The following is a 23,261-nucleotide window of genomic DNA, read 5'->3' on the forward strand; positions in this document are numbered from 1 at the left end:
TAAGTCAGATCTGGCGAGATACCTGCTGCAGTTTAGTGTCAAAGGATTTGACTCATGGCTGACCCTGCCTTAAGGGGAGACACTGCAGGTGAATAGGGTTTAAATTCAAACTGATAAGATATCAGCATAAAACTGCCCCAGTTGATTACTTACATTAAGACAATTATATTTTGTATTAAAAGTTTTCTGTACGTATGTTTAAATACAATAAAGGAGGCATTATATTATTAAAAATGTGCTGATTTGCTCACATTTCCAGAAGACAAATCTGAACTTTGGATAAAGCCAGGTTTAGAATTCCATACATTAGTGTAAACAAAATATATCCAAGTTGATTACTTACATTAAGATAATAACTGATGCAAAAATCCAAATCCAGTCAAACCTTTTTAAACTTTAAACATCAGCCGTCCCTCATTCATCACAATGACACGTATACGTTTTTAACATGGCAATAAATAAAGGGAAAGTCAAATATGTCTGCTTTATTTATCCACTTACCCCCATTCCATTCTCACAATTCAACCTGTGTGTGTGTTTGTGTTTCTGTGTATGCGTGTGAGTTAAGATAAGCATTTCACCAATGAGCCAGAGAATGTGAAGACTGTCGTCTGGGTCCTGTCCAAACACAGAAGTAGTTATTGTCAAATTACAACCTCGGGGTCTGTGTTTGTGTAAATCGTACGGAGTGGCAATGAGAAACGGTGATTTAGATCAGGGGACGTGCTGGAGCTCCTCTCTGTGTGTCCGTCTCAATAAAGTAATCAAATCAAATAAATATCTCACTGGGGGTCTAGAGAGCTCATTGTCTACTTAGAATCAGAAAGAAAAACAGCGACTCCTCGACATCCTTCCAAAATGAAGACGGATCTTTTTCTCTATAAAGAGTACCAAAAAAATCTCTTCTGCTGCTCTCTGTCTCCGTTTGACAGCCGGCTTTGTGGAGCAAAAACACTTCAAAAAACATTCCTTCTTCCAGCCCCGTGTGCAGAGTGTTCTTTCAAAAACTGCTTCTCTCTGGCACAGGTTGTGGCGTCCGCGACCGCTTGTTTACTTCCTGCGATAACCGACATTTAGCCTCACATTCATTGAAATGTCAACAGGTCCTGGACGCTCCATGGAAGCTTTTTACAGGCCTGAGCCACGCAGGTCTCCGACAGCAGGCCTAAACACACGGCCATCAGCGACAGACGTCTGCTGCTGTTCAGGATCACTGGAGGAGAGATGGAGTAGAGAGAGAGAGAGAGAGAGAGACGGATGAGACGCTCACTTTTTTTACAAAGAAGGTTTTCATGTAAATCAAAGTACATCTAAAAAAAATCTGATCTCATACAAAGAAAAAAGTCTCTTGTGAGAAGTTCAGTTTTTAAACCTTCAACAAGCACCTTGTTGCCAACTGGTACGTACAGTAGAAAACAAGACGCAATATGGTATCGAAAAGACTAAAAATAAAGCAGTGAAAAGACTGAATTCATTACTTCGTTGCACTTGGCATCAGACACACTCTAATTAGTTCTTCCTGAATGTGACGTACAGACTGTCCCCATCAGAGCAGCAGACCTTAAATCACTCCACAACGTGTCATTGTTTGCTGCTCACAGGCGAGCTGCTAAATACAAAGAGCAGATTAAGAAATAATTATACAAGATAAGAAACGTGGACTGTTGTGTTATGTGATGTATTTATTTTCGATGTGTCGGGGTTCTATGTAGAGGAGCAGCACCAGGAGTGTGGGGGGGGGGGGGGGGGGGGGGGGGGGTTAAACTAAGAGAGCGTTAGTTGCCACCTGCTGGTGCTTTAAAAGAAGAATGAATCCCTGATGTGTCTCACAAGGTACAGTTTAAGGGTCTACTTATCCCTTCAAATTAAAAAATGAATCCTAATTTCTCTCAGAATTCTCTCAGGTATTTTCTTGCTCATTAGCGAGTGTATCTTTAAATAAATAAAGATGAGATTGAGATTGACATAAATCCACTACAACAATGATGTGTTTTATATTTACAGATTTGGTCTTTTTAAACAAATTTGAGCGTCATCAGTAATGTAACATTGACCGTGACTATTATTATAAAACATTGTGTAAAATCTGCGTTAAAGGATTTGCTAAAACGCTCTTTTAATGTTCTATAAAGGCGTACAGCTGTTTCAAATTATCCACTATAAAAAAAACATTTATGGAAAAGCTCTAATTTACAGTAAGTTCAATATATTGAATATTGGTACAACATATCTACACATATGTCTTTTGTTTTGTGTGTTGATTTCATCAAAGAACGGCCTAAAGAAATAATTACATATGTTCATTCCAGTTAAGAAGGCTGTGTTAAGTTACCTTCAATTGCCTTTTCTCAATTGTTTTTACATACGTTTAAATTCCCGTGGGGCAAGTGCTTGAAAACATTAGCTTCTATCCGTCTATCTTCTATCTTCCTGGCTGGATAACATCGGTGTTAGAGAACAGGCCCTCAAACAGACACGTCCTCTTACCTCTGATAGCCTGTGAGTTGGACGTGAGCACAAACAGCTTGATGAGGCCCAGACAGAGCGGCGAGTGGTCGTGCTCCCAGATGACAGCGGGGATGAGGAGGACCTTGCCGTAGCAGGACAGCAGCAGGGCTCTGAGGAGCAGGCTGAGCTCGAGGGTCCCGCCGCGCAGACGACCCACCACCACCCAAAGGAAGCACAGCACGCCGCCGAAGAACGCCGCCAGCTCTACGCCACCGACAGACAGACATGTCAGACACATAGAGATGTATTAAGGGATGCAGTATTCTCTAGAACAATAACAGATGGACTGCAGCCTCCTCCGTGGGTCAGCAAGATTCAGCCTTTACCTACAAAAGCAACATTTAGGGGATTTGTCATTTCTATTGTTTATCCTATAGAGGGCGCTGGACTCCAGGATGGTGCTGAAATGATTAGCTGACTGACAGAACAGTTTTTAAGCCAATTAAGTCATTTATCAAGCTGAAATATTCTCTGGTTCCAGCTTCTCAAATGTGAACATTTGCTGCTTTTCTCTGTTTTATATAATTGTAAATTAAATATGTTGCTTTTGGACTTTTGTTTGGTAAAAACAAGTGTTTTTTCGAATTTCAAACTTAATGTGAAGCAGACAATGTGCTTATGGTTTAGCTTTCCTGGTCAAAAGATTATATTTTTGATTTCTATAACTGTGCCACAGGTACCAGTTTTTGCACCTTGGCAGTTAAAAGAAACTGTACGATACACGTAAGATGACATCGTGAGGTTAATAGCAGCGAGCCACAACATCTAGTATGAGAAATCGCTGTACACCAGAATAATCTATAATGTTGCAGCTCAACTAACACATGTACTTAAGGACAGAACTTGAGTAAGTCGATACAAACAATAACAGACGTGTAATGGAGCTCCGGTTTCATCGTCTTACCGAGGGCGGCCAGTCCAAACATGCCGTAGAACTCCCATTCCTTGGTGTACCTGATGATGTCAGCAGGGTCAGTGCTCTGCTCGGAGCCGTGGAGCAGGGACCACCTGAGGTAAGCCTCGCACAGCAGGCAGAACACACACAACTTCCAGTGGATCTGGAGGGGTGAAGAAGATGTACAAACACACACACATGAAGTATACCTGAACGCCAGTGACGGAAGCAGTATTCAGATCCCTTATTGAGGTAGAAGTACTATGCTTATAACACAGTATTACACTACAAGTAAAAGTCAGAAAAGCTCAGAAAAACAGCTTTCAGATTGGCAACACTTCATTTTCTAGCTGATCCAAGACGCTTGGATTAAATTAAGGAGAAGGAGAATATTTTCAACACATAAAGGAACGCTTCATCCTTCAGTTTAGTAAAAAAATCTGGATTACCATATTTGCATATACATGGTAGTTACTGGAGAGGAAGGATCTGAAAAATGTAACCTGAAAGGTAACTAAAGCTGTCAGACAAATGTAGAGGAGTAAAAAGTACAATATTAGTATCTGCAATGTAGTGAAGTAGAAGTATAAAGTAACATAAAATGGAAACACTCAAGTGAAGTACCTCACATTTGTATTTAAGTACAGTACTTCAGTTAATGTACTTCCACCACATTTGACTTTTAACTGAAGTGTTCATCAAAAGGCCTGTAATTAACACACACACACACACAGTTATATACTATTGTTTGTGCACGTGCAAGAGGACTAGTTGACTTACATTCAAGGTTGTGTTGAACAAAATGTGTCTGAAAGCCTGCGTCTTGCACAAAATGGCATCAATCAGGATGATAACTGGGTCATATTCAATGTACTTGTCCACTGGCTTCTGGCACGACTCCTGGAGATGCGCACACACACACACACACACACACACACACACACAGGTAACGTCAACTCCAGCTAGTACAGATACTGACGTACTCATCTGAAATCTCCACATTGCTGTTAAGGCATTGACACGATCATGTTAAGGAAATTATCTTAATCATTTATAGAAGAGTGTTCAGGCATGTTGTCCAACTTGTGTTAGCCAAATACAGATAGAAACGTAAAATACTTTAGTTTTAGAAATGAGTAACATGAGATTTACGTTATTAACTTAATCTAGCTGTTTCATCTTTGAGGCAAACATTGTTAGCTAGCATTTTCATAATAAATAGTACTCAAATCCAAGAAGTTAACAGTTAACGCACACATATTGTTGTCTTCAGGATCCCGTTACTGTAATCCCTGTGTAACTCCAGTGCCGTTTCGTTACATTCAACACATCTAAAGTCATCTTTCCCCATTCTTCGCCCTGTAAACTGCTAGCTGACTACAAAACACCGCGAGCGTGTGAGCATAGACTGTACCACAGCGGAAGTAAGACTTTTACATACAGTCCCGTCTTCAAAATAAAAGTCCACAATTGCATCTGTTATATTCCAACCGTTCCAAATCATATCAATCATCGAAATAGGTTTTCACAAATAGGCCTAAGGGATTTTTTTGTGTATGTGTTGTGGTGCATACCAGTTGAAATAATCAAAGTAAGACAACAGAAAAAAGTACTGTAAAAGTTTACAATTAAATTACAATTTAAAGATACATTCTACAATCAATAGGATCTTATTTAATGCATTGCTTGCGAAAAGAGACTCACTCTATTCTTTAGTAAGGAATATCTTTCGCTTTCTTATACTATATTATTATATATACACGACAGTAAACGATTTATTTTATTAAATTATTTGCCAACGTATCTCATTAAAGCAGTTATTGCAGTTACACTAAAAGTAGTCGAGTTTAGTTTTAATTTGAAAGTTATACACGGAAACAGTTTTTGTTTGTCCCGCTCTGTACATTAAGGACGGCTCAAACTGGAGGGACCGGTTTGACAGCCGCAGAGTATGTTGGGAAATGCAGTTTAATCGTCCTCTCCGGCTCTAGTCTTCTTCTTCGCCTCCCGCATACTCGCGCGTGATGAGGGGGGCGTGGTTCGTTCGGTTTTGATCGAACTGCAGCAGCTTCCGCTCTCTCTGGCGTCACACATGTAGCAAAACATGGCCCCTGCCGGTCGGACTGTTGTTGTGGTAGCGCTCTCAATGCTGTACCTGTGCCGCACAATCTTCTCCTCCGAGTATTTCTCCACTCTCACTTTGTTCAACAATGAGCTCCACAAGCAGGGATGCAGCTCGCTGTCCGAATGGGAGGAGTACGCGGCTGACTGCGGTAAAAGTCTCTCTTTTTCGCTGTTACTTTGCCACGTCTTCCCCGATTCAACTGTCACCGTGGAACCCGGCTAGCTTAACCGTTTGTACGCTAACGTCAAGATGAGCTAATCACAACAAGCAGTGACAGCCCGGGGGGGGGGGGGGGGGGGGGGGAGATAACTGAGATAAGCTCTTGTTCTTACTGCCGTAGAGGTTAAATGGGATTTCAAACCAAAAGATACGAGAAAGAGAGTAGTAACACAGGAGGGAGAGTATATTAATGTGCACATAACAGTCAGGAAACTCAACAAAAACTTACTTATAAACTGCATCTGTTAGCTTACCCCAAGAGGTCAACACCAAGCTCCATTCAAAAAGATAGCTGTTACATCATTGTGGTGTTGCCTTGCTCGAGAGCAGAATCGCAGAACTGAAACATTCTTCTGATTAGGCAAGTAGCTTCTGGTGGTTGCTGTCCATCTGCCTAATGTTACAACTTATGCACCCAACTATATAGATCTTATTTCTTATCAAATCTCAGCTTTTAGGGCACACTGTTCCCCACTGTGTATATATATAGACAGAGCAAAACAACTATACAATACTCATCAACAATAACTTTCAATAAAAAGTGGGATAATTGACTGTAACATACAAATACGTGTGAGGTGGACATAGTGCAAATTACACTGTAAAGTTGTATTGCAGTTGTGGATCGGATAATTCAAAGATGTTGAAAGATGAGTTCAGTGAGAGATTGTTAGAGTCCATTCGAGGGAAGCATGAGGCGTCACCTCCCTGGTTGTACAGGTGTGTTTTGGTGGAGGAGGACAAAGAGAAATGAACTGGTTAAACAAGCTCAGATGACTGATGCATGTGTGCTGAACTGAGGAGATATTCTTAGTGATTTCTAATATATAATATATTATATATGAATATTTAATAGATTAAAGCACAATAGCAACGTTCATGGCTTCTTGCGTGTTTTAGCCCAAGCGTTACACACATTCTGACCGATTTTGATGCAACTTTCCTGCCTCCTAGGCAACCAGCATGCTCAGTTTAGCGTGTATTAATATCAAAGAGTTGTTATCTTTGTGTGGTAATGTAATAGAGTCTTAACAAAGCTGAGTGCAATACAATACATTCAGTATTCACTCAGTAATATGAAATGCTAATAACATTTGTCTTTTCAGATTCCTCCATTTTACAGTTGGAAGACCCAGACTGTGAGGAGGGAAGCAACCCACCCTGTGAGTCAGTCTTCTCACTTAACGCAGAGAAGATCCTGGTGAGATCTCACACACACACACACACACACACACACACACACACACACACAGATCCATGAGTTGCTTCTAGTCGAGCCACAAAAAGCTTGTTTTTATCAAAACAGCACAACACTGCGCTATGTGCTAAATTTCTGTGTGACAAGCTCTCTAATCCTTTATTTGTGAAACGAGTGACAAACCCTATTCTCTATTATTGATGGATTTACTCCAATTTATTGGTGAAACATTAAGCTTTGCTTATGCTTTAACTTGATACGCATTCCTCAAGTCTTAGTTTGACATTGTCACATGTTGAGCCAAAAGACAGTTATGACAGAGTCTCTTTGTTGCTCTTATATTGAAGAGATGAATAAGCATGGTGATTTATTACCCAATACTGTATAATGACACAATACAGTGATACACACCCCGAGTACACCTCCACTTACAAGTTCAGAGCAGTTTCATTCTTACAAAAAAAAAGATCTTTCAAAAAGAAGAAGATTCATTTTATTATCTTTTGCCATGTTTGCACAGTTCATCCAAATCTGTTACCCATTTACTGTCAAGGAGGTCTAAAAGCACCAAATTGTGCGCCTTCAGTAGTTCGTAAATTGTTCTCAAAGCCTGTGTTGTGTCTGATTTACAGTTAAGAAATGAGACCTCTAGCTTTTGACCTCATGCCAGTAAGTGAGTTCTTCATTCTGATGAAATTGCTGCTGGTACTTGTTACGTAGGGCTATCTGAGGATATGTATGTGGCACGTTTTTGTCTCGTCGCTTTGTCTTGTTGCTGTTTTTTTTAAACCTAAAATGCTGCCACAGCAACATTTGCATGCCGTCAAATTTGCATCCTGTAATGGTTTATGTCATGCTGCCGTTCTCCATTTGGGAGGACGCAGTAAATACAATGTGAGACTGCGAGAAAGAGAAAGAGCCTTTTGCTTCACACAGAATATTTATTGCTTCACAGGAATTTGGCTCGGCAGTAGTGAAGGACTTTGACATTTGAAAGCATTTCATTCTCTGATCTCTGGGGCTTAATTGTTCAGTGTAACCTTGAGAGCTGCTGGAGCGCTTGTTTATCCTCTTTTTAACTCACCAAAACCAAGGTTTTACAGCATTTCCCCCACTTTACAAATATATTAAATATAGTTATTTTAGGGCAAAATGTCAGTTGATTGTGAAACTTTTTAGTTTGTCCACCTTTGAAACTTGCATGTTATTCTGTGTTTCTGCTCCATTCTGCCTCTGGCTTCACACAGGAAACCATTATTTTTATCTTTTTTCTGAGCTTTGCGTGTCAGCGCTGTCTCTTGATGTGCGTCTCCCTTTTCACCTATACGTGTTGTCGTTTGTTTTATCTTGTCTCCACCTCTCACAGAACCAGGCCAAGTTGTTTATAGAACAGAAAAAAATCCCCTTCCCTGTAGATAACCACAACACAAACGAAGAACTTGGTAAGTTTGCCTGTTCTAAATACAAACAGAAGTCATGCTGAACTGATTCAAATGGTTCTTGCCAAGTTTTCCCAGTTACTCATCATCTGTTGCTCTGTCTTTGCAGCTATAGGCTACGTTCTGATAGGCAACGGCCTCTATGACGAAGCCATCAAACACTTCTCACTCTTATTACAGGTGTGTTTGCAATGTTCACTCTCAATGCAGCATGTTTTATTATTGCCTCACTTTTGCTATTTTGTCACCATCTACGTCCCTTCAACCTAGACTCAAAACACAACTTCCTTTCTTTTTGCTGAAGCCAAAAAATATGAATATTAAATGAAGACGTGTTTTGACTTTGATTAAAGGGCGACCCAGAGCTGGTCAGTGCCATCTATGGGAGAGGGATAGCTTACGGGAAGAAAAGTCTGCAGGTGAGTGATTTTTGTGCGTGTGTTGTTTCTTTTACCTCTCGATGTTTGGGAATACCCTGAAACTATTGTTGTGATTTACTCTGCTGTAATTTCTCTGCACTTGTGAAGCGCCCTCTGGCTTTGAAACGTGCAATAGAAAGACATTTCATTCACTCACTTAACATTAAAATACTGGAATGTGCCACATTAATTTGGAGCAGCATTTACAATGTCATAAACTAAATAATGAAGTTATGGCTGAAGTTAAGTTGTGATTATTGCTCTCATTAAGACATGAAGGGTTTCTTTTCAAAAATGAATGTTGCTGCTCGATTATTTACGAGAAACGCACACCATTCACTACGGCGCTGTAGTCAAGGTGTATCAGATGATTCATAGCAGAGGACTCATGCATCACATTACACAGTGCTGCTGTGTATCTTCTCTCAATTGATCGACTTCTTTTATTTGCATTAAAAGTTGAGTTTGCTGAAGAAAACCCTTAGTTTAATTGGTATACTCCTATTCATGCACATGCCACAATTAGATTTAAAAACAATTTGGCAGCATAGGGAGTTGTTGTCTTTATGCATTTTCTCATTCATCCTGGATTTTGGCGACAGCAGCAGTTTTTCTACTTACCGGTGGCTCCTAGTTTTGTTCACTATATGTTAAGGTTTGTTTCAACAAAATGTAACTGCCCCTCCCTTTCTTCTGTCTCCACGCCAGGACATAAAGAATGCTGACTTGGCATTGTACGAGCTCAACAGAGTCATCACCCTGGAGCCTAACTGGCCAGAGGTCTACGAACAGAGAGCAGAGGTACAGAGACGCTGTTAAACGAGGGAGCTACTCTTGATTATGGGTCATGGCCTCTGAAGCTCCTTCAAAAGTATTTTTTTAGAGGAGATTGCAAGTGCTACAACCTCTTCGCAAAAATGGAGCTCGTTTAGCTGATCAATTTCCATGCTAATTTTCTATACCGTTCATAAGTTGGAAGTGATCATTAATCTCCACCACATCCCATCAAAAACACAGTATGTTCACTGAGAACATAGAGGCACGGAGAAGGAGGCAGTCGTAGTCCAAGATGGCGTGTGTGAGATGTTCAGTTGGCAGTTTTAACATTTGGTAAACTTTACAAACTGTGAAATGTATCGGCGTCTGTGTGGCTTTAGTCACGTGCAAAAATTCAGATTCTGAAAAAGTTGTAAATATTCAGTTGTAGAGAGACGTCTAGATCTGTACAGCCAGTAATATTCAGACACACAAGCGTGAAGTCACGTGGTTTTTGTATTTCACCAGAGTGTTCGAGGAATCACACTGCCTGTTTGAGAAAACGTCTCTTCCCCCGAGGTTTCACTCTGAGGCTTTTTTTGTTTTTTTATAGGCTGTTTCCTCTTTGTGAGCTGTAAGCCACATCTCTGGTGTTATCGGGCTGAAACGCAAGCCACACAAGTGTTGTTACACAATCCGGTCCACTGATGTCACTTTATGTCATTTAGTTGCATTTTATTGAACTCATTAAGAACAACATTGTGCAACACAAAGGCCAAGTTAATAAGCTGAGTTTTGCTTATTCCTTAAATCTTATTTCAAGAAGATTACTCCTGTTATTGTTAAAACAAAAATGTTTAGGTTCACTTTGAAAGGAATACTCACTCCACCTTTTCCAGCAGAAGAATAATCTTTATAGTCCTTTCTCTAAGAGGAAATCCTGCACGATTGAATATCAACCATAAATAGTGGATCACATGCAGTGTTCTGTGCTTTTTTTTTTTTTCACAAACTCCTTCTCAGCTGGAATGATCCAACCAGCTTTTACTAATCTGCAGGAAAAGCAATTTCATTGCAAAAACTATTTCGCCAAGAATCAAATGAAAAGACATAATTATCCGGATGTGTTGTTAAGTGCGTGCTGGGACTTCATCCTTCCATTTGTTTGTGCGTGTGCGTCTTCAGATCCTGTCCCCTCTGGGTCGTATCAGTGAGGCTCTGGGTGACCTGACCAAAGCCATCCAGCTGCAGCCCTCAGCCCGTCTCTACAGACACAGAGGGACCCTGCTCTTCATTTCAGAGGTTTTGAATGTCCCGTATGTGCAATGTGTACGCTGCGGGCCTTCATGCTTCCATTTGCTGACCCTGTGCTTTGCCTTCCCATCAGGACTACGTGGCAGCTATGGAAGACTTCCAGCAGTCTTTAGAGCTGAAGAAGAATCAGCCTATCGCCATGCTGTATAAAGGCCTCACCTTCTTCCACAGAGGAATGCTCAAGGTACGTTGCTCACTGTCTCCTCTTTTTGTCTGTTTTTAAGCGTAAATCTGGTCATTTGGTTGTGTATGTTTTGATTCTTGAAAATGAATTAAAACCAAACTTTTTAAATAGCTTTCGTAGCATTTTTTGGGTGCTTAGAGACATAGATCTCGGGGGAAATTACTTTAAACCAAACCGCTTCTTTTAGAACATGTTGGGTATTTGATGGTGGGAATTGAGTCTTATTATGTCTGCAACATGCAGAAATAAGGGAAACGTTGAAATGAGATAAAGGACAAGGACATACACCATATTGAAGCTCCTGGTGTGGCATGCAAAGACTTAATTACAAATATTATACTCATTTGAATCGCCTATGAGCAGCTGCAAAGTAGATCGAGCATCCTGCTCTGGGAGGGACTGCAAGTCTGGGTTGATTTTTGTTCTCAGAGGTTACCACATCACACAGAGTTGTTTTTTTTAGCAGACCTCTCAGTAGGGAGAAGATGCCGTGTTTCACACCAGTTTCCTGTATCTGCTTGTCATGGAGGCAGTAAATCAGAAAGCAATGCTCCATGCACCGTGAGGAGATTTAAAAGTCAAGATGTCTCTACTTCTGCCTTTTTTTAAACATGAAACGTCTAGATATGATATGGCTTAACTCTTCATCGTGTTGTTACTCTGTAGTGGACCAAGGTTCAACATCCATAGTGATTCTCACACTTTGATTAATTGATGTCAGATTGAGCGGAGCGCAGAGCAGTGTCTGCAGCTGTGGGTTTTACAGCTGCAATACTTTTCAGTTGCGGTGTTTTAAGTTAGTCACGTGGGTAGGTTTTTTTCTTTGGTTGTGTTTATCACCTCTGCTGACGAATTTGAAGGGGGAAACCCTGTGCAGTACCTACAGACAAGTTAACTGTAAGCAATAGCAACACTCTGAATATATTGACAATGGAGCCAGTAGTACATTTGATACTCGGATACAGGTACTCTCATCGTCATAAGGAGTAGTAGGATCATGTACTCTGAGTGTGGGAGTTGGACATAAGAAGAGCTGCTTTGTGACAGTGGAATCTGCTGCAGCTTGTCCTCAACAAAGTCAACATTGCACAATCTGCTTTTTTTTATCAGTATAAGCTGCGAGGAAAATAGTGTGAATATGCCCTTTTTTTTTCATGGCCGAGGAGGCGCACACTTCCCTGTTCACGAGAAAAACGTTATCTACACTAAACATTCTTTTATGCTGCTATATGGAAAGAGAGACACGGTTTGTAGACACACTCTGAATATATATCCGATACAAGGTGTGAACACTCCGCTGAGTCTGAATTTTAGGTCCATCCCCATGTTGTGCAAGTTCCTCTTGTGTTGCCTCTCTGAACGGTTGTTGGGTTTTCTGTCGTCAGGAAGCCATAGAGACATTCAAAGAGGCGCTGAAGTTGAAGTCCGACTTCATAGACGCCTATAAGAGCCTTGGACAGGCCTACAGGTACAGCCATATTGGCATTCACTGGTCACATCACATCTTGTTTTTACCCAACGTTTAAACACAATATGTTCCTCTTTGTATTTCAATAATCCGTCTCACTGACAACATGTGCACTGTCGCTCTCTTGGTGTCTCTTCTTCCTCTTTCCAGAGAGCTGGGTGATTTTGAGTCGGCGATGGAGAGCTTCCAGAAAGCCCTCATGTTGAACCAGAACCACATCCAGTCTCTGCAGCTCCGAGGCATGATGCTGTACCACCACGGCTCGCTGCAGGAGGCCATAGGCAGCTTCAAGGTGTGGGGGGGGGGGGGGGGGGTCCACAGTAGAATTAAAATAGCTCGGCCCTCCACTCCTCTGTAACGATGGAATTATACAACATATTCTCATTTAATCAGCAGATTTAAACTTATTTTATAGCCTGAGTTAGTTAGTGAGTAACACAAATGATAGCTTATAAGTTCATCAACCTTAAACTGTGTACATAACATATGTCCTGCAAACTTCATCAGTCCAACCCTTCTTACCGGCTTCTGTTTTTGCTTTCTTTGAATCTCTCTCCTCCTATTGGTCCTCCAGAGGTGTCTTCAGTTGGAACCCTACAACGAGGTGTGTCAGTACATGAAGGGGTTGAGTCACGTGGCGATGGGACAGTTCTACGAGGGCATCAAAGCTCAGACTAAAGTCATGTTGAACGACCCTCTGCTGGGGCAGAAGGCCAGCTCCGAATACCTCAAAGTTAAATACCTCAGAGGTCGGTGTCGCATGCATGCAAACACCAGATACCATAATGGACACAGTCAGATGTTTTGTTGCTCCGCTTTCATTCACACAATGAATCCTGTGCAATTAAACTATTGAGAGCATCCCACTCTATTCAAATGTTTTTGTAACGAGTACTCAGATTAAAGTTTATTTTATTTCATGAGAGTTTTATCAGAGTTTACACCACAGCCCCTTAAAACTCTTAGTTTTGATAGGCTGGCTGGTTCCAATTTGTTTTTAGTACCTTTTGATGCAGGAGTTTGTTTGAATTTCTAAATGAATTAATTATACACAATGAAGGTAATGACAGCAACATTAGCTAAAACCTCCATTTCTAAAATAAATCAGTTCAGGCCATTTTGATATTTTGCCCCGCCTTGTTTTCCTACCAGAGTACTCTCGCTACCTGCACTCCCACCTTGACATCCCAGTAGTCGAGTACAACGTGGACCAGGACTTACCAGGGAACTTTAAGAACCACTGGGCCAAGAACCTGCCTTTTCTAATAGAAGACTATGAAGAACAGCCCGGCCTGCAGCCTCATATCAAGTAGGTGTGATGGGTCCGTTACAGCTGATTCACACCTGGAGCAATTACTCTGATCAAAACTGTAGTTATTGTTATAGATGTGAATGGGCTTTGATATAGTAATATCTAACATTCATACATTTTCTTGGTTTTATTTGACGTTAATATAGTGTCCTGCAATTCCCCTGTGTAGTGAGTGTGCCATCCTCAGGAAGTCTGAGAAATCAGGATCCATCATTAATCTGATTTCCAGAGCTGTCGTTTGTTGCAAGCCCAGAGCTGAGGCCAACAGTGTTTTATGGTAGAAAGCTAACACCTGACGTCTTTTTTTTTATAAGGCATGATAGCTCCAGTGTCCTTCAGGCAGAACCTTTTATTCCTCTGTCAGCAAACTAGAACTTGTTTCATAAAGACATTTCAGAAGGTTGACAGGTAGCCACAGTACAGTCCAGAAAAAGACAACCTGCACGCTACATGAAAAGCTTTGACGAAGTTCATCCTCTGCATCTTCCCGTGTTTTGCGCTTTGCAGGGACGTGCTGCCGCAGAACTTTGAGAGCTACAGCAGTGAAGTTCAAAAGCTGATCTGCTCAGCCGACCACCTGGGGGCGCTAATGCAGTACGACACTCCTGGTTTCTTACCCAACAGGAGAATACACAGAGGTACCATTGATGAGTGCTGCAGTTCATGAAGATGTTTTAAGTATTCACAGCAGCAGTAAAAAAAAAAAATGAATTGTACTTTTTCAGCCATGGGTTTAGCAACCCTGGAGGTGATGCAGGCCATGCAACGAACGTGGAGCAACTCCAAAGTGCGAGTCAACGGCAAGACCAGGCAAATGCAGTGGAGAGACATGTTCGATATAGCTGTGAAATGGAGGAGGTGAGGACCTGTCACAAATGTATAAAAAAAGGAATTCAAACCCAGATGTATATACCGGGTGAGGGGGTTTAACGTAACGTAATGTTAAAGATGTTTTGCATATTTTGTCTTTGGAAAAATGCAAGTAATCTGTGTTGTAATGAACTCAATAGCTCAGCATCAATGGGTGGTATAATACAGTGACTGTAGACACAATTTATTCACTCAAAAAGTGGATTTAGTGTTTAGTGTTACTCTGAAAGCATCCAACTGTTCATTTGGTTTGGCGAGATGAGAGCAATGACCAAAGAAAACCTCCTAAAAATGAGTCGTATTCCAAGAGAAACTAAGTTCTGCTCAGGAGCAACTTTGGAATCCTAATCATCTTCAGGAAATAACCCTAAAACACACGTGAACAAAGCAAAAAACAGAATACAGATGTTGATACAAGATAGCTACCCATTTGTTTTCTTGCATAACAAAAGAAGTCTAGACTGAAGCTCATATTCATCAGAAAAGTTGCATTAAAGCTCAGAGAACTGAGCAGTCGGTCACTAAAACCTCTTTAAACGGTTATATTTCAATCACTTGTGTTCACCTCAGTTGTTTGCTTGTAGCATGAAATGAAACAAACCAAATACAGACACAGAGTTGACTAAACTTTTCCTCTGTCCTTCTGACACTTCGGTCCTTAGCTGATTGGATTTCAGTGTTGAGAGACTAACGGGGCTTTTCCTGTGCTCGTAGGATCGCGGATCCAGACCAGCCAGTTTTGTGGTTAGACCAGATGCCCGCCAGGAGTCTCAGTCGAGGCTTCAACAATCACATCAATCTCATCAGGTAACAACTTGGCCCCCGAGGACCGTGTCGGTCGCTCTCATGAGCACATGGAGTTTCAACGTGGCTTTGCTTTGGGCCTTTTCTCAACTCCGTAGTGCGAATATTTAAAATCCTTGTAATACGACCCACTTCTCACAGTAGCCTTGACTCTGACGAGCTCACCGAAAGCACTTCTTCATACAAAAGTCGCCTCTTTTTGGCAGCATGTTGAAATCCTTATATCTTTTTTTTTTGCTTCAGGGGACAGATTATCAACATCAGGTACTTGGCGTACTTTGACAACATCCTCGACTTTATCAAAGACAGAATACTGGTGTACCACGGGTAAATTACTCCACGACTTCATCCAGTTTCCATCTTCAGTGACTTAAAAACACTTTTCCGCTCTTTCTATTCTGTTTCTATCTTTTGCATTCATTGAAAAACTTGAATGAAAGAACTGTGGCTAGCATCCGCATGACTGCGGTCATGTAAATAGGCTTGCCTACAAGGCTGAGTTATTGTTTCCCCCAGGCTTTATTCATTTTTGCATGAGAGTGTTGAGGAAGTGATTCTTAGAAATATATAAATGAATATTTATTCTTCATCAGTTTCCTCGCTCCTCTGTTTACTCGCTGCTTCTTTAATTAACAAGTTCCTGCTTTGCGTCTCAGGGCGTACAACCCCAGAGGGCTCTTAGACGTCCGTCAGGCTCTTGAAAATGTGAATAAAGTAGAAGATCTGCTTCCTATAATGAAGGTAAGGATGGAAATCTGGATTATTAGTGGGGAGGGAAGTAAATAGAGATAAAGACGATGCGTGCGTGTCTAAATACACTGGATTAAAGTTTAGACATCACACAATCCACTCAAGGTCCACTTACTCATGACATGATAAGTTGCTTTGGAATTAAGTAAGTGGACCGTGAGTTGACATTGTTGTCTGCTGTTGTTTCCAAGTTAAAAATGAACTAAAGTTTGTTAAATGTTTTACTGTGAGAGACTTCTGAAGCTGGCACAATATGTTTTTGGGTTGTTTTATGTCCTGTAGCCGTTCAGCAGTGAAAACCCAGAGTGGTTGTTTGCCTGTTTTTCATTTCTTGAAGCAGTTCAATAGTAAAACCAGAGATGGCTTCACGGTCAACTCCAAAGTGCCGAGCGTGAAGGATTCTGGGAAAGAGTACGACGGTTTCACCATCACGATCACTGGAGACAGGTACGATGAAACGACGGTCTGCCGTATTTTGCCTTTTTTTTTTTTTTCTGAAGTTTTCTGAAATTTCTTTTTGAATTTCTGCACAAACTATCAGAAACCGTCCCAGGGAAGCTCGTCATCACCTGATTCGTGACCTGACAGTAGTCCGTCGTCATAATCGACTTGCGAGAGCAACTGCTCACTCCTGTGTGATCACAGAAAGCAAATCTATTCCCCTAGTCATGTGAAATCCATAGTTCAGTGCCTAATAAATGTCCGTTTTCAAGATAAAACTGCACATTTTAGACCGACCTTTTTATTGGGACCTGCCCAAGGCGCACCTGGGTAATCATGCTGTTTAATCAGCATCTTAGCATCGGAGATGAAGTGATTATTCATTCGCTCTGGTGAACTGTTTTCTGTGTCGTAGGGTGGGCAACATGTTATTCTCAGTAGAGACTCAGACGACAGAGGAGCGGACGCAGCAGTACCAGTCAGAGATAGAGTCCATCTACAAAGACCTCACCGCCAAAGGAAAGGCATTAATGCTGTCCACGGAACTAGGGGTAAGATTTATCTTTGCAGTTAACGGGAAGCTTTTTTGGTTCATGGGCATGACGTTAGCATTCCATACGTAATAGAAAGCAGAATCATGTTCAATACAGTGACTTGTGACATGACATGAAGCTTTATATATTATTATCTAAAGTAGAAAAAGGATCCGGATGAAAACAGTTAGCAGCAGATTATCCAGAGTTACCAGGATGTTGTTTTTTCAATGCTGCAAACAAACTTCCATTCACCTCAGTTGTGTTGGGGTGGAGGCAGAATTCTATAGTCTATAGTTAATAAACATATTTTAAATATTTAAATATTTAATGACGTTTTAAGAATAATAAATTAAAAGGGAAAATAATTGGTGGCAGCCCGTGTTGCAGTTACTCCTTCAAATTATTCTGCATGGTTTATTGAAACAGAAAAACAGTGAACTGAACTGTTTTAAAGTATTTGCGTTAAATATTTCACTTAATTTCAAGTCATCAGTCAGCGCAGCAGTTCCCCAGTTCCCCCTCAGCATCTGACGATCTCCTCTTCTCTCATTCTTATTCCCCCTCTGCACCAATATCCCAGATTTCAGTTTTCTTGAAAGGCGAACTGGGGAGGGAATTTAATGAATTCTCTGGAGAATATCACAGTCATTTTACAAATAGATCCCTTTTACGGGATTTAAGCAGAATGTATTCTCCAGCTGGCTGCTGTAGATGACTTTCAGACGGTGAAAAACAGACATTTAGACTTTCGAGAAAGACGATCAAACTGTTAAAGAAGCATTCTGACTTGAAAGTCTGTTCTGTTCAACGCGAGCTCAGTTCTCTTCGACAACAATGTCCCTATTGTTGTACCAACTGAACAAGGTTATCGACTCTGCTCTGAAACGGATACCTGGAACAAAATGAACACAGGACATCTCTTGCTCCGGGCTAGTTTCTGTCATAACAGTTGACTCTGTGATGACTTTTTGTTCTTTTTAGGATGCAGATGCCGTGTGTAACCTGATCCTCTCCTTGGTGTATTACTTCTGCAACCTCATGCCCCTCTCCAGAGGATCCAGGTAATTTCCACTTCAAAACAGCCGTCGTGCAGGCGTACGGTTTTAATGTGTCATAATTTATAACCCATGGGAAAAAGAAAATGTGTGTTCTTCTGGGATGTGCTGTGGCATGTTATTGTGCGAGTAACTGCCATTTTAGTTTTTCGTTTTGAGTGAGATCACCTTTGACAAAATGACAACAGTTAACGGTTGACATGAAAGGCAGAATGAGTATGATTTTCCTCACTTATGACCCACTAGATGTGTGTGATGGCGTCTGTATCTGCAGACACTCGGCCCTCTGCCTGTATTTCATCCTCCTCTTTACATTTTGCATTGTTCTGGGCGTTTCTGGGCTTCAAATGCAGGAAGAAAAAAAAAAAAAAAGAAACGTAGCGACCAGGTGCCAGATTGTGAGCATGCATCCAAAGGAAGCTGGCAGACACAGCGCTGAAAATAGGCCAAATATAGTGAGGCAATACGCCAAACGAGAGTGATTCTGTGGTTGGCTTTCACCCGCTGGCGATCATTGTTCCCCTCGTTGAGCCGCGGTGTGCTTCCAAACCGCAACTGACAAGTCCTACAAATTATTTTATTTTCTTTTATTTCTGGAGATGAAACCTGCCAGGCTGCAAGTTTTAGAGGGCGTGAGCGTGATTAATGCTCGAAGGACAGCATGTTCTACCTTTAACGTGCAGTACTAAGTTATGACGCTAGTGTCTCATCTGCTTCTCCTCAGTGTGGTGGCCTACTCAGTCGTGATGGGTGCGCTGATGGCCAGTGGGAAAGAGGTCATCGGCAGGATCCCGAAAGGAAAGGTAAACATAAGTGACCTTTCCGACTCTTCATGGGTCCGACCGAGTGAAATTTCAAGTAACGACATGTTTTAAAAACCACTTTTAACGTCTTTATCTGAATAAACCTGTAAGCAGCATTTACGTAAAATGTGTGAATAACAAAAAGCTCCCATAACAGCTTGATATGGCCAACAATGTGTGAATGTCTGAGGGGGAAAAACTGTATGTAAAAGACTATCACTACCTCCTTTTTTTGTTATTGTGTTCAAATGAGAGGTGCACATTACACAGGAGTCTGCCATCCGCTCCATTGATAGACACAAAGCCTCGTATTGTTTCGTACACATCTATTCCGGCCCTATTGAAGAAGAAGCTTGGCTGAAATCTCACTCATGCCGTTCCTGCCGAGCAGACACATTGTTCGGCAGAAAAAACAAAATCTGATCAGCTCATGAAAAGTTCAGCAAAGGTCAACTTTGTTTTCAGCCAGGAAGCTTGTCGAGTGTCCTCCTAAAGTCCAGGTTTGCTCGGCTAAAGGATGTCTGGTGATGTGTGGATCTTAACGAATGAATAAAATCACTTGACTTGGATGAAACAAGAGAACATCCAGATTAAGAAAAGCGCCATGTTTTAAGCCTTCTTGCAGACATATTGCTGCTAGTGAGGTTCAAAAGAGGATTTCATTTTTTTATTTTAAAGATGTTAGAGGCTTTTCCCTTTTACATGCTGCGCATACCCCGATTAACCTAAAACGCCTCCCTGACGTACGTCCTACAGCTACGCCCTTTAAATACCTTTCATTTGTTATCTTACATGTTATAGTTTTTTTCCCATTTCTTTTTTAACAATCACAAGTGGGCCTTAAGTGTGAATCGTTTGGGAAGCCCTGCTCTAAACTGTGGTTGTTGAATATTGTTCCAGCTGGTGGATTTTGAGGCCATGACCACACCCAGTCCAGACAGCTTCAGTAAAACAGCAAAGAACTGGATGAATCTCAAGAGGTAGGAAGACGAAACATGTCCTTTTTGTCTGTTGTTCCTCTTCTTGGCTCGACTCTTATCGTTTCACGCTTTTTCTTCCTCGACAGTTTACCAAGTTGGTACCAGAGTCTTCCGTCTGTAGCGGAGACCTTCCCGTCCACCAGAACGATGATCGAGGTTCTCAACACAGACTCGTCTTCGCACTGTCCAAAGAAGTCCTAACACGACTTCTACACGGGAGACAAGTCTGATTATTAAGTCTTAATTAATAAAGCTTCTACACTGGGCAGAACAAAAGGGGCCGTCGCCTTCTGCACCCCGAACCAAACTGGATCGAGTTCTCCAAAAGCTTCTCTGGCTTTACTGGTAATTGTTTAATTTTTAAATTGGACTGAGGTGATATTGATACAAATTCAAAACATTATGTTAAAGAGGGTTATTTGTTTGGGGGAAAGCTACAATTGATCTTATTTTGGTATCAAATTACCTCCAAGTCCTGCTCTGTTCTCTGTCATCCTCCGTCACACTTACCTCTGTTTTGTAAATTATATAAGTTAAAATTCTGGCAACACATATATGGATAAATGCCATGTAGGCCAACGTTGTCACAAAACCTGAAGTTTGACTTTGCTAGCAGTACTATAATTGTTCTGAAACCATTCCTGTCTCTACTTGAGCACCACGACAAACTGTCACTCCTTGTGTTAACGGCATAGTTCGGAAATTTCATTTTATCTCGAGAACCTAGAAGTTCATATCCAGTTCAGAATGTGTCGTTCCAACTGCAGCAGTCAACCGTCAACATACCTGGCTGGCTTTTTATTTTATCTTCCCGTTTTTAATTAGTTTCGTATTAGAATTTCACTTCACAGAACACATTTAGTCATGTTCATGAAGTTGATTATTGAATCAGACTTTGGTTCAGGTACAGCAAATACAGATTTGTTTTGTTTTTTCGACACTCACACAAGATGACAGAGAACAATTGTATCACAGTTTGGAATACAGAAGCGATTCTGTCCACCCTGTCTTTTTCTCTGCTTCATAGGCATCACCAAACCTCAAACACCCAAAAGCACACAGTATGAACAATCTTATGTTGCATAGTCATGGTTAAATCTTTAGCTTTAGATTACGTGGAACTTTAACTTGGATGTTACTTTGCTGTCTGGAATCTAAAACCATTTTTGGCTAATATTGAAGTTTGTAATTGGCACTTAAAAACTTATTTTTTAAACACACACACACACAGTCCAGCCTATCAGCAGAGAAGGAGTCTTGGGACATTTTGAAAACCTTCAGGGCTATTGAATTCCACTCTGGATACTTGAAGCAGTCTCTTCTTATTTAGTTTTCTTGAAACTTGCAGGAAGTGTCACTTGCTCTTATCGGGTATAATGAACCCCCGCTCTCTTTTAACGTGACCAATAAAGGGTTGGTGTTTAGATGGGTTGGCTGCTGAACTAGTATGAAAGCAACAGTCAGAGATTTTTTGAGATTTTTTTCAGAGAGATACTTTTTGTGACGTAAAGTTCTCAAAGATTTGTCAGTTAATTGATTATTTGATCAACAGAAAACGAAAGTGACTGATGTTGTTTGTCCTGAGTTTTATGTCATAAATTGAATACATTTGGGATAAAAAAAACTTGGACCAGGCTGAGTAAAAAATAAATTATTTATTTCTGTAGAATTGATGACTCGTAGATTTATGAAAAGAGACAAAGCCCGAGCTTAATGTCCTAATCTAGCTATGTACTGTGGTGGAGAGACTTTAACAATAAGCATAATAAGCTGCATTCAGTAACATGTCTCACATCAAAGTGAATAAAAAAGTAAAGGCAGCCTGGTTGTTATATAGTAGTGGGATTTGAAATAGTACCTTTTTCATTTTAAAGTAAGTCAAAATCCAAACGTGCGCAAATAAATGAAAAGACTCCTGAATGTTCTCTGACATCTCTGACCGTTGGATCTTGTTGAGGATTAATTATAGATGGGGGTAAAAGCACACCACACACTGTTATCGTCTTCCTATCATTCCTTTAGCCTGCATCAGATGCCATCCGTGTCTCACACACGTCTCTGTATTTTCTTTGGATTAATTAGCTGGTGAGAGCTGCTCTTACCTGTTGTCGTTTGGGAGAGAAGAGCTCGTATACCTCCAAATGTCTTAATCATCAAATAATGTTGCAAAAAGTTGAGTTATTTTTGGATGGCCACATTTCTGTCTTGTCAAACTTACAGATATCTGCAGAAAACCTGGTCAGAGAAAAAAAAAAATGTGAAAAGAGGTTTCCGGAATCCTCAAAGACATTTAATTGGCAGTAAATTTGAAAGTGTTGAAAGTGTTCATCACTTGTGTGGTTTTCTGTTTGGTATTCTCTGTAGGGAAAGCTCATTAGTTTAAAAAGTGTGAGTCTGTTGACAAGATCGACATTTCTGGCTACACAAAATTAAAGACTTGTTTATGGAAATTGGACGTGCGCACGCATCATAAAAATATATATATATATATTTTTTTGTAATTCAAGGTAAAATGGGGTAATCCTGCAAGGGAGATCATTTGATTAATATGAATGAAATGTGATGTTTACAACCTTATGAAACAAAAATACTTGAGTGACATTGAGGCTACATTAGCCTGTGTATTTTTTAATGACTCATCAACGTTGGTTTAAGCACAAGGAGGAAACGAGCTCAGCAGGTAATTCACCTGGAATGATCCGAGTCTTTTGAACAAATTTAAGCCGTTTTCTCTCTAATTGCAATTTTGATGAATATGGGGCCTTGAATGCTAAATTATCGTCACAGACAGTTCTCTCAATGCTGCAGTGGTTCTTAATTGAATGTCCAGTTTTTTGTTGGTTTTTTTATCCACAAAGTAAGAACAAATTGATCCGTTCAATGGCATTCCTGATTTATTTCTTGCATCACTGACGGTCTGCTTTCCATCACTTTTTCTTGTTCATATCAATGATTGTGCCGACTGGCTGTCATGTCCTTTTCTTTTTTTGCACTGGGTGACCCAGTCATTCAGTGCTATGGTGGGATCTTAAAGCTTAAAACTTGAAGGAGGGATTTTTTTAATTTTTTTTTATTGAATGAGTGAATGAATGTTCAGCAGTCAATAAACATGGTTGACAATTTTAACAGGCTCTGTCCTTTTTTTTTTTTGGGAAACCTTAAATTGTCCGGGGAAAACTATTGGA

At 40.7% G+C, this 23,261-nt stretch overlaps 2 protein-coding genes across 3 annotated transcripts; one reads left to right on the forward strand and one right to left on the reverse strand.

Annotated features, from left to right (window-relative positions):
- Window positions 1–470: 470 nt before the first annotated feature.
- Window positions 471–4,805, reverse strand: arv1 (ARV1 fatty acid homeostasis modulator). Its single transcript, XM_076084557.1, has 5 exons — window positions 4,659–4,805; window positions 4,184–4,303; window positions 3,413–3,566; window positions 2,488–2,712; window positions 471–1,213 (listed from the first exon to the last, which is right to left on the reverse strand). Exons 1-5 carry the CDS (start codon window positions 4,752–4,754, stop codon window positions 1,086–1,088), a joined length of 723 nt encoding a protein of 240 aa, XP_075940672.1. The 5' UTR covers window positions 4,755–4,805; the 3' UTR covers window positions 471–1,085.
- A 534-nt stretch (window positions 4,806–5,339) lies between these two features.
- ttc13 (tetratricopeptide repeat domain 13) lies at window positions 5,340–23,202 on the forward strand. 2 transcript variants are annotated; one of them, XM_076083725.1, is made up of 23 exons: window positions 5,340–5,676; window positions 6,854–6,948; window positions 8,312–8,387; window positions 8,494–8,564; window positions 8,738–8,803; window positions 9,512–9,604; window positions 10,745–10,861; window positions 10,947–11,057; window positions 12,443–12,525; window positions 12,676–12,817; window positions 13,100–13,274; window positions 13,678–13,834; window positions 14,345–14,475; window positions 14,563–14,695; window positions 15,422–15,514; window positions 15,755–15,838; window positions 16,168–16,252; window positions 16,602–16,708; window positions 17,118–17,253; window positions 18,220–18,299; window positions 19,018–19,096; window positions 19,997–20,076; window positions 20,163–23,202. In XM_076083725.1, the coding sequence occupies exons 1-23, from the start codon at window positions 5,508–5,510 to the stop codon at window positions 20,275–20,277; spliced, it is 2,478 nt and encodes an 825-aa protein (XP_075939840.1). In that variant the 5' UTR covers window positions 5,340–5,507; the 3' UTR covers window positions 20,278–23,202. The 2 variants fall into 2 exon arrangements, with proteins under 2 accessions (XP_075939840.1, XP_075939839.1); XM_076083724.1 differs by having other exon boundaries at window positions 5,341–5,676; window positions 16,599–16,708.
- Window positions 23,203–23,261: the final 59 nt, after the last annotated feature.

The sequence above is a fragment of the Anarhichas minor genome, unplaced genomic scaffold (genome assembly GCF_050575085.1).
Source record: "Anarhichas minor isolate MPS153535 unplaced genomic scaffold, ASM5057508v1 ptg000136l, whole genome shotgun sequence".
NCBI lineage: Eukaryota > Metazoa > Chordata > Actinopteri > Perciformes > Anarhichadidae > Anarhichas > Anarhichas minor.